Source organism: Mustela nivalis, assembly GCF_964662115.1.
Source record: "Mustela nivalis genome assembly, chromosome: 16".
In the NCBI taxonomy this organism is placed as follows: Eukaryota; Metazoa; Chordata; class Mammalia; order Carnivora; family Mustelidae; genus Mustela; species Mustela nivalis.
Window position 1 is genome coordinate 28,302,785 of NC_139035.1, and position 18,498 is coordinate 28,321,282.

The 18,498-nt window shown below is 39.2% G+C and overlaps 1 protein-coding gene across 6 annotated transcripts in view; it reads left to right on the plus strand.

Annotated features, from left to right (window-relative positions):
• The window catches only part of SLC9C2 (solute carrier family 9 member C2 (putative)), a 105,154-nt gene that overhangs the window by 9,165 nt on the left and 77,491 nt on the right, over nt 1–18,498 (plus strand). For 5 of the 6 annotated variants that reach the window (XM_082704386.1, XM_082704389.1, XM_082704388.1 and 2 more), the window contains exons 5-10: nt 582–747; nt 9,166–9,282; nt 10,590–10,751; nt 11,863–11,967; nt 15,295–15,394; nt 17,672–17,815. In XM_082704386.1, coding sequence (XP_082560512.1) covers nt 582–747; nt 9,166–9,282; nt 10,590–10,751; nt 11,863–11,967; nt 15,295–15,394; nt 17,672–17,815 — 794 coding nt within the window. The remainder of the gene's footprint in view (nt 1–581; nt 748–9,165; nt 9,283–10,589; nt 10,752–11,862; nt 11,968–15,294; nt 15,395–17,671; nt 17,816–18,498) is intronic. The other variant, XM_082704390.1, reaches the window with a different exon arrangement.

Genomic DNA, 18,498 nt, shown 5'->3' on the forward strand with positions numbered 1-18,498 from the left:
ATTTGATATGCATTCCCTCTTTCTCATAACAGAAACTTACTAGATTTTGCTTGGTGTGGTAGTGGGCCCAGTGTGAATTACTCTATTTCCCAGCAAGTGGGAGCTGGGTAGCCTCAGAAAGAGAGGGTGACTAGTGAAATATATACAAAAGTCTGTTGAGTAAGGCTTCCAGAAAGCACTTAATAAGGGGCCAAATCAGCCAGAATATGCTTTTTGCCCTTTGTTTTACCTCTCTTTCTGCCTAGAGCCCTGTAAATCAACACTGAGGAAACCAGGCAACACTTCACACAGAAGCAGGAAAAAACAGCATTTCATTTTAAGAACATTTTGATATTGGGAACTATTAAGTTGGACTGACAAAGAGAAAGATTAGTGAATTGCTCTTGTAACAATAAGATAGAATTTATTTTGTTTGGAAAGGATGGTTTCTTTGTGGCAGGTAACCTAGAATACCTTTTAAAGTTATTTTTCAGAGTAGTCATATAAAATATATAAATAAGATCTGATTCTTCCATAAATAAATGCACCCATGCCGTCTTTAAATGTTGAATCTAACTCTGTGTTATGAATTGGTTTCACAGGTCTTGCTAACAGGATTAATTAGCTTTGTTGTGTCATTCATCATAATTGGATACGTGGTTCTGAAATTCAACAGAGATTTCTGGGATTTGCAGACTTCCCTACTCTTTAGCATGACCCTTGGCATGACAGATCCTATTCATTCTGTGAATTCACTGAAAACAATTGGTATGTCATATTTATTTCTCTTTCTTACCTTGGAGATATAGAGATACGTTTTGTTTTTAATCTTGGTTTCTCTCTTTTTTTTTTTTTCTTTTTGCATGAACTATACATGCAGCAGGGTAGATATTTATGCTATTTTTCTTGGAGATGGGACATTGATGGACTTGAAAGATGCCATGCAAATAAGGCAACCCCAAATCTGGGATAAATAGCACTAATTATAATCTCAAAGAATTTTTTCAAGAAGAAAAGCAATTTTTCTAGAAGGTGATAAAAAATTAGCATTCTTATTCCATTCCACTGAATTCTAAGTCTCAAGGTAGAAACTCTGCCCTATCCTCAGGGAAAGTTTTCCAAGGCCTTGCTACCTTTTGTTAGAACTGCCTCCCTTTCGATGTGCACTCCACTATTACTATTTAACATAGTACTGGGAGCCTTAGCCTTAGCAATCAGACAACAAAAAGAAATAAAAGTTATCCAGATGGGCAAGGAAGAAGTCAGACTTTCACTCTTTCCAGATGACATGAAACTCTATGTAGAAAACCCAAAAGACTCCACCAAAAAGTTGCGAGAACTAATACATGAATTCAGTGAAATAGCAGGATATGAAATCAATGTGCAGAAATCTGTTGTATTTCTATTTACCAATAAGGAAGCAGCAGAAAAAGAAATCAAGGAATTGATCCCATTTGCAATTGCACCAAAACAATAAGATAACTAGGAATACACCTAACCAAAGAAGTAAAAGATCTGTACTCTGAAAACCATAAAACACTTAAGAAAGTAATTGAAGAGGACACTAAGAAACGGAAAAGCATTCCATGCTCATGGACTGGAAGAACAAACATTGTTAAAATGTCTATACTTCCCAAAGCAAGCTACACATTTAATGCAATCCTGATCAAAATAACACCAACACTTTTCACAGAGTTAGAATAAACAGTCTAAAATTTGTATGGAACCACAAAAGACCCTGAATAGCATCCTGAAAAAGAAAAACAAAACTGGAAGCATCACAATTCCAGATTTCAAGATTTATTACAAAGCTATAACCATTAAGACAGTATGGTACCAGCATAAAAACAGACACATAAATCAATGGAACAGAATAGAGAGCCCAGAAATGGACCCACGACTATGTGGTCAACTAATCCTCAACTAAGTAGGAAAGAATATGCAATGGATAAAAGACAGTCTCTTCAACAAATGGTGTTGGGAAAAACTGGACAGCAACAAGCAAAAGAACAAAACTGGACCACTTTCTTATACCATATACAAAAATAACTTCAAAATAGATGAAAGATTTAAATGTGAGACAAGAAACCTTCAAGATTCTAGAAGAAAACACAGGCAGAAACCTCTTTGACTTTGGCGGTAGCAACGTCTTCCTAGACACATCACCAAGACAAGGGAAACAAAAGCAAAAATGAACTATTGGGTCCTCATCAAGATAAAAAGTTTCTGCACAGTGAAGGAAACAACCAATGAAAGGCGACCTATGGAATGGGAGAAGATATTTGCAAATGACTTATCTGATAAGGGTTAGTATCCAAAGTCTGTTAAGAACTCAACAGCCAAAACCCAAAAAATCCAGTCAAGAAATAGGCAGAAGACATGAACAGACATCTTTCTTTCTTTCTTTGACAGACAGAGATCACAAGTAGGCAGAGAGGCAGGCAGAGAGAGAGACAGGAAGCAGGCTCCCCACCAAGCAGAGAGCCCAAAGCGGGGCTCGATCCTAGGACCCTGAGATCATAACCTGAGTGGAAGGCAGAGACTTTAACCCACTGAGCTACCCAGGCACCCCTGAACAGACATTTTTCCTAGGAAGACATCCAGATGGTTAACAGGCACATGAAAAATGCTCCATATCACTCATCATTAGGGAAATAAAAATAAAATAAAAATAAAAACCACAATGAGATACCACCTCGCACCTGTCAGAATGTCTAAAATTAACAATACAAGAAACAACAGGTGTTGAAGAGGATGTGGAGAAAGGGGAACGTCCTTACACTGTTATTGGGAATGCAAACTGGCACTCCGGAAAACAGTATGGAGGTTCCTCAAAAGGCTGGAGATAGAACTACCCTAGATGCAGCAATTGCACTGCTAAATATTTATCCAAAGGATATAAAAATGCTGATTCAAAAGTGTACATGCACTGTGCGTTTTATAGCAATATCATCAACAATAGCCAAATTATTGAGAGAGCCCAGATGTCCACTGACTGATGAATGGATAAAGAAAATATAGTATATATACACAATGGAATATCATTCAGCCACCAAAAAGAATGAAATTTTGCCATTTGTGACAATGTGATGGAACGAGAGTGTATTATGCTAAGTGAAATAAGTCAGTCAGAGAAAGACAAATACAGTATGAGCCAACTCATATGTGGAATTTCAGAAAGGAAACAAATGAATACATGGGAATGGGGGGGAAGGGAGAGAGGGAAATAAACACAAGAGACGCTTAACAATACAGAACAAACTGGGGTGATAGAGGGAGTTCGGTTGGGGGTTGGGATAGATGGGTAAAGGGTACAAAGCAGGGCACTTGTGATGAGCACTGCGCGGCAAGTAAGTGATGAACCACTGAATTCTACTCCAGAAACCAATATTGCACTGTAATTTAACAAGTAAAATTTAAAGATTTAAAACCACACAAAAAATTTTAAAAATATATAACCAGAAGAAGGAGATGGAGAGGAAGAGGAAGAGGAAAGAAGAAGAAAAAAGGAACAAAATAAAGAGAAGGAAGAACAGTCTCCTTTTGAACTAGCTAACTTTAAAGCAGGTAGTGGAAGGGGGTGTAGTTTATTTAAAAGAAATGGGTAGGAACATAGTTGGGCAAAAACATGTTCAATAATAGCTTATTCCCAAGAGGGTTTCAAGTCCTGCAGTACTTCCCTCTTATTTGGTAAAAGATGATTTTACTCTGAAACATCCCCCTGTTGTCATGTTTTATTAACACAGCAATAAAAACATGAAATGATTAGATGCTATGGTTTCTGTTTTTGACTTGAAAATATTTTCCTAACCAATTTTAAGGTATTTATATTGAGTGGAAATATATTATATATTGCCTTATGACTGGAATGGGAAACCTCCAACCTTGCCCACAAGTGGGATTCCCAATTTGATACCCATTTATATGTACAGTTGGGAAAACATAAGTTTTAAGACACTTTTGGTAGTGATATCCTAAATTATCAGACTTCTCAAAGTCTCATCCTGTCTCTCTCTTTTTTTCTCTCTTTTTTCTTTCTCTCTCTCTCTTTTTAAAAGTACAATTTTCTCCTATTTTTCCTTCATCTGCCTTTCTCATTTAGCCATTTGTATTTGCCAGCTGTTTTATTCCTCTCATTTTTTTCCTGCTCCTTTTTCTGAAATCTCATGACTGTAAGTGACTATAATAACATTATTTGTAACATTATTTATTGCAGTTTCAATATTCAATTTTTTTCAAAAAAGAAGTATAATGGAAAGTTTTCTATTTCTTTAAAAGAAAACTAATGAAGCTATTTAGCTCTTAGTTGATATTCCTTTATGTCAGTAATGCTCAAGGTGGTATGTGGATTCTGGATCCAATAACATTTTTTCCTTGTAAAACAAATTTTGGCTCATTTTTCAGGGGGATATCATTCCTCTTTTTTTTTTTTTTAAATTTTATTTATTTATTTGACAGAGAGAGATCACAGTAGGAGAGAGGAAGGGAAGAGATCACAGAGAGAGAGGAAGGGAAGCAGGCCCCCTGCTGAGCAGAGAGCCCGATGTGGGACTCGATCCCAGGACCCTGAGATCATGACCTGAGCCGAAGGCAGCGGCTTAACCCACTGAGCCACCCAGGCGCCCCATCATTCTTCTTTATGGTATTCACAGAGTCATCATTTAGGCTCTATGTGTGAATTAGATAAATGGTCCTTTCTTCAAAAACAGTTCATTTCTAACTGTCGTAATACATTAATTTTTTAAAGGAAAGATAGTTTTGCCACATGCCTAAAATTATCATAATACACAAAACTATAGTTCCTATAAGCACTTGAATAATGCTTCTTTTGATGTGGTGCCCTTGTGCCGTGTAAACTCTGCAGTTTCAATGGCCTGAGCCACTGCAAAAAGTAGTGGGTGTTCACATGCAAGAGAAAAGGAACTTGTCGGGGCATCTGGGTAGCTCAGTCATTGGGCGTGGGATCTGCCTTTGGCTTAGGTCATGATCCCAGGGTCTTGGGATGGTGTCCTGCATTGGGTTCCTTGCTCAGCGGGAAGCCTGCTTCTCCCTCACCCACTTCCCCTGCTTGTGTTCCCTCTCTCCCTGTCTCTCTCTCTCTGTCAAATAAATTAATTAAATCTTAAAAAGAAAAGAAAAAAAAAAGAAAAGGAACTTGTGTATTTATTACCTGTTTGAAAAGAATGTACTGGGCTGAAATTTTTGCTTTAAAACAAATCTGGAATACGTCCTTATAAAGGAGTAATGTGTTAAGTTTTAGTATGATCTCAATTGAGGAAAAAGTTTATAAGCTTAGAAAAAGACCTCAACATTAAGGTTGTATCTGAGTTGTGAAATTGTACGTGGTTTTTGTTTTATTCTTTCCTTATCCAAATTTCACAATGAATTAGAGAACATAAGTTAGTTCCACATTAAGCCAATAAAGAATGGGGAAGTAATTCTTACGGTATTTTGCTATTAAACGCTGTAAGTCAAGGTCCAAGCTTCATACTGAGGCATGTGGGTGGTTCAACCAATTAAGTGTCTTGATCTCTGCTCAGGTCATGATCCCAGGGTTCTGGAATCCAGCCTCAGATCAGGGCTAAGCAGGGAGCCTTCTTCCTCACCCTCTTCCTGCTCGTGCTCTCTTTTTCTCTCTCAAGTAAATACAATCTTTTAAAGAAAATCTTCATACTTCAGACCTCATATTTTACCTATTCCTGGTTGACTCACTGAATTTGATGAAGGATGAAAGGATTTCTTGACCAACTAAACCAAATGTGCTAATAGTTTCTACACCTCTTTAACCAGTATTTTTTTTTTAAAGATTTTATTTATTTATTTGACAGAGAGAGATCACAAGCAGGCAGAGAGGCAGGCAGAGAGAGAGGAGGAAGCAGGCTCCCTGCTGAGCAGAGAGCCAGATGCGGGGCTGGATCCCAGGACCCTGGGATCATGACCTGAGCCGAAGGCAGCGGCTTAACCCACTGAGCCACCCAGGCACCCCCTTTAACCAGTATTTTTGTGCCTTCTGTCACAGTGAAAGCTAGCAACAGGTAGTAAGCTGAAGACTGGTTAGCAGCCCTCCTGGGAGTTTCCTGGGTGTGATCTGAAACTGACTCGCATACGTGGAGGGCAGGGAGAGACTAAAGCAAGAGGCAGGTCACTTCAGGTTAGTAGTTGACAGTTTTTGTAAGCAAAAGAAACTTACATACACGGCTTAGCTTGGGCTAAGGTGAAACATCCCTGCACCTGCCCACCAAATCTGGAAAGTTTATCTAGAGAAGTTCCCTGGGTCCAGTCACGTACACAGTGCGGGTGTTCTGAACGCCACATCACTATCTCAAGGCTCTGTCCTTGGAGCAACCTTTGGGAGCAGGAAAGGCAAGTGGAACTCACATTCCAGGGACAGGGGAGGGGCTGAAGGGCCTTCAGTCATGCAGGACCAAGTCACGGGTCAACGGTCAGTCATATCTTCTTGGTGGTATCAAAGAAGCAGGAAAATATAACCCATAAAACGTACAAAAAGAGTAAGTAGAGGGAGTAGTGAGGCAGGTGGTAGAATTAGTAGACAAAAACCTTAAAGCAGTTATTGTAACTGTATTCTATATGTTCAAAAAATTAGAGGAAAGATTAATGCTGGGGTAGAACTTACTCCTATCAGCAGTAGAAACTACCCAAAATGAAGCACACAGAGAGAAAGACTAAGAGAAGGGAATAGAACATCTGTGAGCACCTGTGGGACAACTTCATGTGGCTTAATATCCAAGTCCCCCAAAGAGAGGAGACAGGAAGAAAGGAAAAAGATTTGAAGAAATAATGAATGAAAATTTTCTAAACTTGATGAAGATTTTATAGCCACAGATTTCAAGAAGCTCAACATACCACGAGCCCACGAAACAAAAAACTACATCATGGCATGTAAAAATCAAGTTCCTAGAAAGCAATGATAAAGAGAATATCTTAAAGACAGTCAGAGGAGGGAAAAGAGACACACTATATGCAGAGGAACAAAAATAAGAACTTCTTTTCAGAAACAATGCAAGCCAAAAGATGGTGGAGCGACATTGTTAAAGTACCAAAAGAAAAGCTAGGAATTCTCAATGAGAATATCTTTCAAAAGCAAAGAATATCTTTCTTAAACATATTGAAGTTGAAAGAATTTACCACCAGTAGCCCTGTGCTATTTAAAAAAAAAAAAATGTTAAAGGAAGTTAGGCAGAGAGAAACTGGCATCAAATGGAAATTTGGATCTACACAAAGCAATAGGAAGTACTGTAATTGGCAACATATGGGAAAATATGACTTTTTTCTTATTTTAAATCGCTTTAAAAGATGACATTTAAAGCAAAATGTGGGGTAGATTTATCTGCTCCCCCATTCTTTGTGAATGGTTTCCATTCTCGGGATCACAAGTTGGTGATTAAAATTCCGGCCATCACATTCCACATTTCAGGGAAGAAGAGGAAGAAGAACAAGGGACAAAAAGATGCTCTTTTCAATCAAGTCACCTCTCCCTCCAAGAAATTTTCCTGAAGTACCAGTTGGTGACTTCCCCTTATTTTTATCTCAGTGGGCACTCTTAGAAGCCTAGGCTATGAGGAAAAGTGGTCATTTAACAGGACACATTGTCACCCTGGATAAAACCAGTATTTTTACCAACATCAGAAGAGGGATACCAGTTGAACAAGTGCCAGTCACTCATCCTCTGTCTGTATATCACAGAGCAATTAATTTGATTATATTTACCATGACACTAAGCTGTTTGTGAATGCTAAGTACCAGTAAGATTTTGTATTTAATTTTTATTAACAGCTTTATTGAAATATAATCCACATACCATAAAATTCATCCTTTTAAACTACAAGGGCGTGTGGCTAGCTCAGTCAGTAGGGCCCGCAATTCTTGATCCTCAGGGTCATGAGTTCAAGTCCCGTTATTGGCTGTGGAGCCTACTTAAAAAGAAAAAATTTTAAAAATATTTAAACTGTAGGTTTCAGTAGTCTATATTTGCAGAGTTATACAACCATCATCACTCTATAATTTTAGAACATTTTTATCACCCCAAAAGAAATCTCCTACCCATTAGCAGTCACTTCTCATTCTTCCATTTGCCCAAACCCTTAGCAACACTGAGTCTGTTTTCTGTCTATGGATTTGCCTATTCTGGACATTTCATACACATCAAACCATACAATATGGTTTCCATGTTTGGCTTCTTTCACTCTGTATAATGCTTTCAAAGTTCATCCATGTTGTAACATGTATCAGTTAGTACTTCATTCTTTTCTGTGGATGAATAATTCAATTGATTATTATGAGTAATGCTGTTATGAACATTCGTGTACAAATTTTTGTGTGGACATGGGTTTTCAGTTCTCTTGGGCATATGTCTATGAGTAGAATTGCTGGGTCATCCTTTGTACTTCTTTCCTTTTTCCTTTTATTATTTGAGAGAGAGAGAGAAAGTGTGTGTGTGTGTGTGTGTGTGTGCACGAGCGCGCGCGCACGTGTTCACCAGGGGAGGAGGGAAGGGCAGAGGGAGAGAGAGAATCTTAAGCAGGCTCCATACCCAATGTGGAGCCTGATGCAGCGCTTGATCTCACAACCCTGAGATCACGATCTGAGCCAAAATCAAGATTGGACACTCAACCAAAGAAGCAACCCAGGCACCCCTGTACTTATTTCTAAAATGTGATTTTTGTGGAGTCTATTCATGCTTATTCAAGCTAAATATTGTGTCCTGAGAAGTGCTCTGTCTCATTCCAAAACTCAAGCATGGTTTGAGGACGTGGACACTTCAAAGAATGCTCTTGTCCTGTTCCTTTATCATTGGAGAGATTAAAAATGGTGATTGTGGGGCACCTGGGTGGCTCAGTGGGTTAAGCCTCTGATTTTGGCTCAGATCATGATCCCAGGGTCCTGGGATCAAGCCCCACATTGGGCTCTCTGCTCTATGGGGAGTCTGCTTCCCCCCCTCAACCTGCCTGCCTCTCTGCCTACTTGTGATTTCTCTCTCTGTGTCAAATAAATAAATAAAATCTTTTTTTAAAAAAAGATGACTGTGATTGTCTCACAGAACCATCCCAGTCATGGCTTTTTTGTTTTTTGTCTGACATATTCCTTCTCTTCTATTTTTGTGTTTCTTGTGCAAGAGCATCATTTTCATGTACCAAATTAAATTATATTTTTTATTTCCCTTTCCAGGTATTTCCAAAATGTATACTGATATCATAAGAGGAGAATCAATGATCATTTGTGGTTTCACATCCATTTGTTTTGGACTATTTCGGAGCAACAGTCTCCACGTGGCTGTATTTACAGGTAGGAGCATCTTTTTTGTCTTATTTTCTAGAATCATTCTTGTATGATACATTTCAGTTCACACTGAAATTAAAATATATTAAAGGGCACCTGTCTGGTTTGACCAGAGGGCATGTGACTCTCTATCTTAGGGTCATGGGTTCGAGACCCATGTTGGGTGTACAGATTACTTAAATAAATAAAAAAATCTTAAAAAAAATAAAAATAAAACAAAACACATTCAAGATGTCTTAACTTTACTACTTTCTCTATACTTTACTTTTGGACCAATCAAAATAGCATATCAGATAACAAGAAAATAATTACCATCTATGTGTTTTCTTGGACAGTAAGGGGGAAAGTATGTTAAAGAAATCTATTTCATCTCTTTCCTTCACACCCAGACACACACAGGCACACACATCATCTGGCTCAGAGTAACTTCTTGCCTGGATCAATCCGAATCTCAGTGAGCAGATATTAAGAATTTACCTGATCCTGACTTTGAGCCTGTGGGCGAAGGCAGAACATTTCTGGCAGCACTTCAGAGTCAGGTCCTAGAAGCCATACTAGATTCTTGTGGTTGAAGTTCACTGGGATATGGAGCACGCTGCTTTGCTAGGTTTCCAGATGTGGTTCTACTAGAAAAGAAAGCAGGCAGGGAAATCACAGCATGAAAAGGGAAAAGGTGAACTCCTGATCGGTGTGATAGTTTTAGGACAGAGGTGCTAAAAGGAGGAAGAATATTGGTGATAAAAGGGCTTTGTAGGGCTTCTCAATGGGGAGCTACAGGTGTTTGGGGTAGACAATCTGCTATTTAGGACTACTCTTGGCATTGCCTGAAACCTGCTCACTCCTGCCACTGTTGCCCTCATTTATTGTGACTATGGAAAATTCCTCTTCTCCATTTCCCAAATGCCCCTGGGCTGGGGGCAGGGGTCACAAATAGACAGCAGGTTGATGGGGACTCTGGACATGATTTGCTTGGCCCTAACACAGTTTGTAAAAAATATGAATTCGGATGTCCTTTGGTCAGACATTCACTCCCCAGTTTGTCACAGGCTTTTCACATCTATGCTCCCTGCCTGGCTTCTGAGGACATTCCAGTCTGCTATCCCCAGAGAAGCAAATCTCCAGCAACCGACTGTAAGGGAAATACACCCCAGAGTGTCTGTTTTGCCAGGCTTTCATGGGAAGCTTCCACTTGCTGAAGAACAAGGTCCCATTCAAAATCTCAAAAGCAAACCAAAGTGCATAGACACAAATGCCATCAGTGAGAGAAATGAAAACTATAGTTCAACTTCCTTTTTTTAATTTTCTTTTTCCAGAGTTACAAATAATCTTGAGCCTCTGCTTGGACATCTTGGGAAGCATAATATGTGGATATTCGTGTGCAAGGATCATTCAGTTTATACTGACTGACCTCTTTAGCAATATACTTACCAGTGTCATTCTTTGCATTTCAATGGTGTACATGACTTTCTACATTGGTAAGGCAGAAGCAGATACAAAAACTGCTGTTGTTAAAGGGAATTTTATGTATCTTGGTTTGTTTGTTTGTTTGTTTAAAGATTTTATTTATTTATTTGACAGTCAGAGATCACAAGTAGGCAGAGAGGCAGGCAGAGAGAAGAGGGGAGGCAGGCTCCTTGCTGAGCAGAGAGCCTGATGTGGGGCTCCATCTCAGGACCCTGGGATCATGACCTGAGCTGAAGGCAGAGACCTAACCCACTGAGCCACCCAGGCGCCCCATATCTTTGGTTTTCAGTGATCTTGAATCCAGTTGCCTCTTCTCATTTGCTTCCTCCTTGTGATAGCCCCTCTGTGCATCTTGTCTTATTATCCTTGTGCCACTTCTAGCTCTTTCCCGGTCTCTCCTAAGGTCCCCTTAATTCCAAGTCCACATCCCTTCCCTCTGTATTTCTTCTCCATGTAAATACTCTGTTACTCTTTTTGAGCTCCACCTTTTGACCTTACTTTTTTTTCCCCCCCGAAGATTTTTATTTATTTATTTGACAGAGATCACAAGAAGGCAGAGAAGCAGGCAGAGAGAGAGGGGAAAGCAGACTCCCCCACCGAGCAGAAAGCCCAATGCGGGACTTGATCTCAGGACTGTGAGATCATGACCTGAGCCAAAGGCAGAGGCTTAACCCACTGAGCCACCCAGGCACCACTTGAACTTTCATTTAATCACCAGCAATCCCCTGCAAGAGCTCAGTGATGATTCCTGTCCTGACCCTTAGCAGCCCATTTCTAAAATGAGTTTGCTGGGTGAGACGTTCCTGAAGTCTTTCCAACCCAACCGTCTTTCATTCAGTGGGTACCAGACTGAGGAGACTGTAGGAACGGCAGCCTTTACCAGCAGCTAGGAGGCAGGGAAAGAGAGGGAGAAATTAGACATACCTGTGTCTGGAAGAGTAGCAGGGAGTGGAATAATCACAGGAAGCAGAGAGCCTAGCACTGCTAGCCCGGCGATGATCATTTGTTGGTTTCGTCTAGTGAGATGGGCAGTTAAAGTTTTTACTGACCTGAAGGAGGTAGCTAGTCCCCAAGAGCTGTAGTAACTACACCGAGACAGTCAGATCTTGCTTCTGCTCTCAGGCCACACAGTAGAGCCACTTCCATCTGGGAAAGACCTCAGATATCAAGAGCTTAATTACTCCTCCTGTCACCTCCCGTCACCTAAAAGTGCTACTTCCTCTGTAGGTAAGTGGCCACCCAGGAGCTGCTTACTGCCCCCAATCAGTAAAATTACAGAAAGCCTTCACTGAAGGGTCACTTCCTTCTTCTTTCTTTTTCCTTCCTCCCTCTCATTCTTCCTTCCTCTCTTCTTTCTCCCCGTGAACCTTTATGGATGCCTTAAATATCTGAAGAGAAAAATTTAAAAATTAATATTTCCATTTCTTCCACTAGATCACGAATTTCTTGAGGCGTGGAGGCTGTCTTTTACTCAACTTTTTATTTATTCCTATCTCTGTGTGTCCCCCTCCCAGCCGGGCTCAGTGCTCCCCATGTGCCTGAAAGTAATTTAACACATGTGGGTCGAATAACCTGATACGAGTTCTTGAAGAGCTTTGGAGTTAGGCAGACTTGAATTCAAACCTCACAGTTTATTCAAACTTGAATTCAAACTTCACAGTTTATTTGCTTGTTGACCTTGGGATTTTACTCACCCTCTCTAAGCTTTAGTTAGTTTCCTCATCTATAAAAGTGGTATAGAGACACCTAATTTATAGGGTTATTGCTGGCACCAGCGAGATAATGTGTGTTAGGTGACTTGCTCATGATGATGTGCTGGAGATAGAACTTACCTCCTTGCAGGAGCTGATGGCACATATGTCTTCAGAACTCTGTGCAGGCGGCATTATTTGAAATTGGCCCTATTGGGAGCATTTACACCATGGAAATTGGCAGACGTTACCCAGCAGGGATTGATTGATTTTTTAATTATTATTATTTTTATTCTTTTTTTTTTCTTACCTCCAGAGAGCTGATTTTAACATTTACCAGCTCGCCACTGGACTCAAGTTAGGGCAGCCAACAAATGTTGGTTCCTTTCCACTTTCCTTCTAAAAGATGAAGGTGCTTCCAGTCAGTGGTTGGAAAGCCTGGAACAGATCCTTCCTTTTAGTCCCAGAGGGAATCACTGCTGAGCCGTGATGTTGGACCTCTACCCTCCAGAACTCTGAGACAATATAATTCATGCTGTTTAAGATAGTTTGTGGTACTCTGTTCCAGCAGCCCCAGAAATGGATAGTCCTCTCTCCTCCGTTGCATTTTCCTCTGCTTCAGGAATTACAGAAACACTTCAGGCAGTCCTTTACTCTTATATTTAATAAGTTCCTGGCAGCAGAAGTCAGTAATAGACATGATATCAGGAGAAGTTCCATTGCCAGAAATTCCATTGTCAAACATAGATAAAATTCAAATTCACACATTCTCTAATGTTACATTTCTGTTATGTTGCCTAATTCTGTTTTCTTCCCTCACTAAGGAACACTCAGCCAACTGGCTTAAGTCCAGAGAACATCTGGTTAAAGTTAGAGCATCACCTCTTTGAGCACATGTAGTAATTTCCTTTTTTGTCTCAATTGTGTTCAAGTCATGAAATCTGGACCTCAAGAAATCACTTGTACTAGCACATTCACTCTTTTTCATGAAACAAAACAAAAATAGCCTCACAAAGGACACAAGGCTTCAGGAACATTGTTCGTTTGCCAGGTCGTACAGTTGGAAATATTAACGTATCAGCCCATGGAAGAAAATTTGATTGAGGGACAAAAGGCACTTGAAGAGTCAATGTATGATTCATGAGATACAGTGGGTTTTATGTAGGTTTTTGTGTAGGCCAGAGGTATACCTCTTGCTTCTAGAAGCGAGAGGAATATTTTGTCGACGTGATTCAGAGTTTCTGGGGAATGGAGATAATGAAGAGCAGAAAACTTTTCATTAGTTTTATTGTTTTAAAACTCCTACAAACAGTGCCTCCCCCTCCTCCTCATGCCAGTGCTGATGGCTCCACCGTCTCTTCACTATCATCGTTGGTCTGGGTGATAAATGTCAAACTTCCATCATTTTCCAAATATATTTTAGTTAGAAAACATCCAGTCATCAATCCTGTTGATTTTAGGGAAAAAAATCCCTTTGATTTTATGAGGAGAACCTTCACTTTTTCTACACCAGAGAGAGGAAGAGAGAGACAAAGACTGAGGGAGCCACTAGTCTGCAGCATCGACTTTCTGTGATGGTTTTCTCCACTGAGTCAGAACAACTATACAGGTCTATTTTTAACTACTCAGCTTTGTGAAGATGAAAATTACTTCCTTTATTAAATGGTCCATGACTTTTTCCCCTTCAGAACATTTAAAATACAATTGAATAGAACGGCACTTATAATTTTGTAAAAACCTTGTCTAATTATAAATGGAATACATACTGATGATAGAATTTTGGAAATATTCTGAAAAATTAAAGAAGAAAAAAAAATCACCTACATACCAGTGTTATAAATTAGACCACGGACATGTTTTGGTGTATGTCCTCAGCCTTTAAAAAAATACATATAAACATACACACATATGTTAATGTATACCTTCATACCATGCAACCCTATAACATTGGGATTATACTAAATAGGATGACATCATTACTAAAATGAAGTTATTTACTGGTTTTCTCATAGCAGATGTTGTCTCTAAGTACTGTCTGTTACTGAGAAAGACTATTGATAAGCTTTAAAATCCAGTAATACTAATTATAGGAAAGTGGAAATAAAATTTCAAAAGACAGTTTCCCTATCCTCATAGTTCCCAGCACTCCTGGTTTTACTGTCCTTGGTTATTTATATTAAATTCAGTTAGATACGTAGGTAAAACTAAATCAAAAGTGGACTTAAGTGATTAGATAAACTAAAGGCATAATAAAATAAATATGGAAAATATTGAAAAAAATAAAGTTTAAAAAAACAGTATTAATTTACTAAGCAATGGCTTAGTAAATAGTGACTATATAAAGTGAATGTATAAAAGCATAGTAATAGTGACTATCACACAGTCATTGATTTAAAAGTGTGCCAAGCACTTTTCATGTTATTTAGTTGAATCTGCACAACAACTGTGGAGCATTATTCTTTTACACCCATTTTACAGATGCAGGGATGCTAAGAGAGAAAAGGAAGGTCACATTCCCAGAGCAGCCAGCTCTGCCCTGCTCCAAAGCGCTTTAGCTCTTAGTGTCTATTATTTAATATACACACATTTGTTGGCAGGCTATCTGTGGCTGTTGTTCTGCTACGATGGTTGAGTTCCATTGTGGTGACTGGGGCTGTGTGGCCCACAAAGACCGAATATTTACTCTATGATCCTTTACAGAAGAAGTTTGCCAACCCCTGAGTTACAGGATTAGGCCGATCCTTGGAACAACTTTCCAAGCACTGTGACCCTTAAGTCTCTCACCAGTTCTTCACTCAAGATAAAGTACTTCAGTGTGCAGATTTGAATGCAACTAATTTTACTCATTTTCTTTCCTCCCCAGTGGAATTTTTGGGAATGTCAGGAATGGTTGCGTTAGTCACTGTAGGACTGAATTTAGACTCCTTAAGCTTTAAACCGAAGATTGAGTTAATAATTACTAAGTAAGTCTCCTATTGTGTACTTGGTATAGATATCATAGAAGTTTTGTGCTTAAGTGGTTCTGCCTTCTTGGATCCATAAGACACCCCTTTTGAAACTTTTTTCTGCCTTTTAATTCTGAATTTTATTACCGGTTATATTTGAAAGCACTTAAGGTACCAACAATTGTTGACATTGATTGATATTCTTTTGTTACAAATTATGTAGGTGTGGCTCAGAGGCTGTGGTCTTTTTATACATAACTCTTGATAAAAATTTACTTTGGATTGTGAGAAATTTAAAAAATACCTCATTCCTTTGTTTCCTTCATGACATCTATGAATGGCAGCATCTTAATATGGGAAGAGCTGGAGAAGAAAAGTAGCAGAAAGATGCCACACCAGCCAAACTCTTACATTTGGTAATGCAAGGTGTCATGTGACTGTCTCTGCATGGAGGGAAAACCATTGGCCTGTCTTCTCAGATAAATAAATTAGGCTCTGCAGAGAGCTGTACTAATTTATAGGATTGTTTCAGAATTACTTCATAAGTCTTAGCCCAGCATAGATCAAACGAAAACAAATGCTAAAACAAGAAGCCATAATCCTGAATTTTCCCAGGAAGAATCATTTTTTAAAAAATAGATGACTATCCATGGTTCTGAAATTATGGTCTGTCCCCTTTTTTTGGTGTTTAAAATGTTCTTTCTTTTATGAAATCCCAGTGATAGAAGATGGTATTTTTTTAAAAATAACTTCTCTTGGCAAAATTAAAAAATTGGCACCTGTAACTCTTCTAATGTTGTGTCTATGTGAATATGACACTTACCTGGTTTTTAGACTCCAGAACCTTGGGGATAACCAGTTCATAGAACTTTTTGTCTGAATTTGGACAGTTTCCTGAGCTCAGTCATGCTGTCTGTCAGCATCACTATACATTACGCATTGTATTCACTTAATTGTTTATCCTTGAACCTATTCAACCTATCCTTTCTTAATGTCTTCTGTGATCTGGATGTTGTATCTCAGTTTGGGGCTACGTAAGTAAGTCCCCTTCTCAGAAGGCACTCGTTATTAAGTGATTGGGTGTGTTTATGTGAGAAACCAGTAAGTATGAATCATTATATATTTATTGGGATCCTGCTATATGTATGGATTTTTTTTTTTAGGTCCTGTGGAGACATTTGAAAAAGTATTTTCAGTTATTCCATCATTTCTGAATTTCAGAAAACTAAGCATTGGGGGCTGGGGGGACCTCAAACCCCTCCTTTCTCTGAGTTCTGAATCTAATGAAGCAGGAGATGGGAATCAGATAGAGAATCGGACCATCTGCTTGATGGGTGTAATGCTGTGTCACAGAATATGGTTTTCCTCTGAAGCCAAAATGAGGCTTCCTAATGCTGCTTTCCAAACGTAGATCTTGGGACCCACCTGTGAGGAGGCTGGTTTGTTGAACAGGCACACTCACCTAGTTAGTTGAAAGGGAAAGTTCCAGTGGAGGGGCCCAAGAGGAGGCAATCTGCTTATAGAAGTCAAACCTTGACTGGGTGCAAGCATATTACCACAACAGCTCTAAGCCTGAACCATTGTGTTCTGTCTGCTCAGTAAGACTCTAGGGACAGGCCAGGTGTATAGCTATATGGAAAGCAATACGGGTGATTCTAATTCACTTGTCTGCTTAACAAACCATGGTGGTATAGACAATTGGCACTGTAGGGATTTAAAGGAGGGTCACTTCCAATGAGAGTGCTTAGGATGGTTTTATGAAGAACATGGAATTAGAGTTAGCTTTATGAGATTTTTAGGAATTCAGTAGATGGAAAAGCAGACAGGAGAGATTTTCAAGGTAAGGGACTTTCAAGCAAATCATGAAGGAAGAAATTCTGCAGAGGACAGTGAGGTGATCCAATCAGATGTTGAAAAGTCAAGGTTAAGTAGGTGGTTCTGGGCTTACCTGTGGCAGACCCAACAGTTTGATATGATGCTAGCTAATCTCAGCAAACTGTCACATCACTGATCAGGGAAGAGGTGGAGAGCTTTATTTTTCTGCCTTGCTCCTACGGTTCTCCTATAAGAGGCAGCCCATGGGCATGGTGTGATGAAGAGTATTGGAGAATATGGAGCCAGGTGGATTTTAGTTCCAACAAAATACTTTTAAATGTTGATTGCAGCAGTGCTTGGAGGCAAGGACCTCTGCTAATAAGACAAGAGTGATAGATATGTCATACATACTTTTATGTGAAAAGGCAACTATTAAAAAACCCATTGCTTAAAATGTGATTTGTTTTCCATTCATCCAAGGTTCCTAATAATGTTTTCAGCTGTATTCCAACAATTATTATATATTTTCTTTGGTATTGTAATCGGATGTGGAGAAACCAAATATTTAAATTTTCACGCTGTGGTTTTCTTGTTCATCTTATTTGCAACAGTAAATTTTGTAAGGTAAGAATTATAGTTTATTTTTTATTTTTATTTTTTGAAGTTTGCTTCCTTGACTTAGGTTCTTAAGCCCAGAATTAGCATTGGGAGGTAGTGAGTGATAGCAAGAAGAGTTCTGGATGTGACGTCAGAAAACCTGTGTTGTTGTCAAGGTCCTGACAATAGCTTGCTGTGCGACTGGGGGAAGTCTCTTCATGCTTCAAAGTTACATCTAGAAAAGGAGAAGGGGCAAGGATAGCAGCCGCAGTATCAGGACCCATGAGCTTGATAGAAATGCATACTCATGGGCCCATCCCAATGTATTGGATTGCATCTCTAGAGATGAGATCCAGGAAACGGTTTCAACATGTGGGTTAATGTTTGTGCAACACTGGAGTGGATTAATGACTCTTAACATTTTTGTTGACTTTCATCCTTATTTCTATGATAAAGCCATTTATTAAGCACCTACCATGTACATTATACTATTAATACTAATACAATCTTATGAAGTAGGTGTTATTGCATCATTTCACAGATGAAGCCCAGAAAGGTTTAAAACATGCCTAGAGTTACCCAATTTGAAGGGCAGAATTGGGGTTTATTTAATATTTTTTTAAAGATTTTATTTATTTATTTGAGAGAGAGAGGAGCAGGCTCCCCAGTGAGCAGGGAGCCTGATTCAGGGCTTGATCCCAGGACTCTGG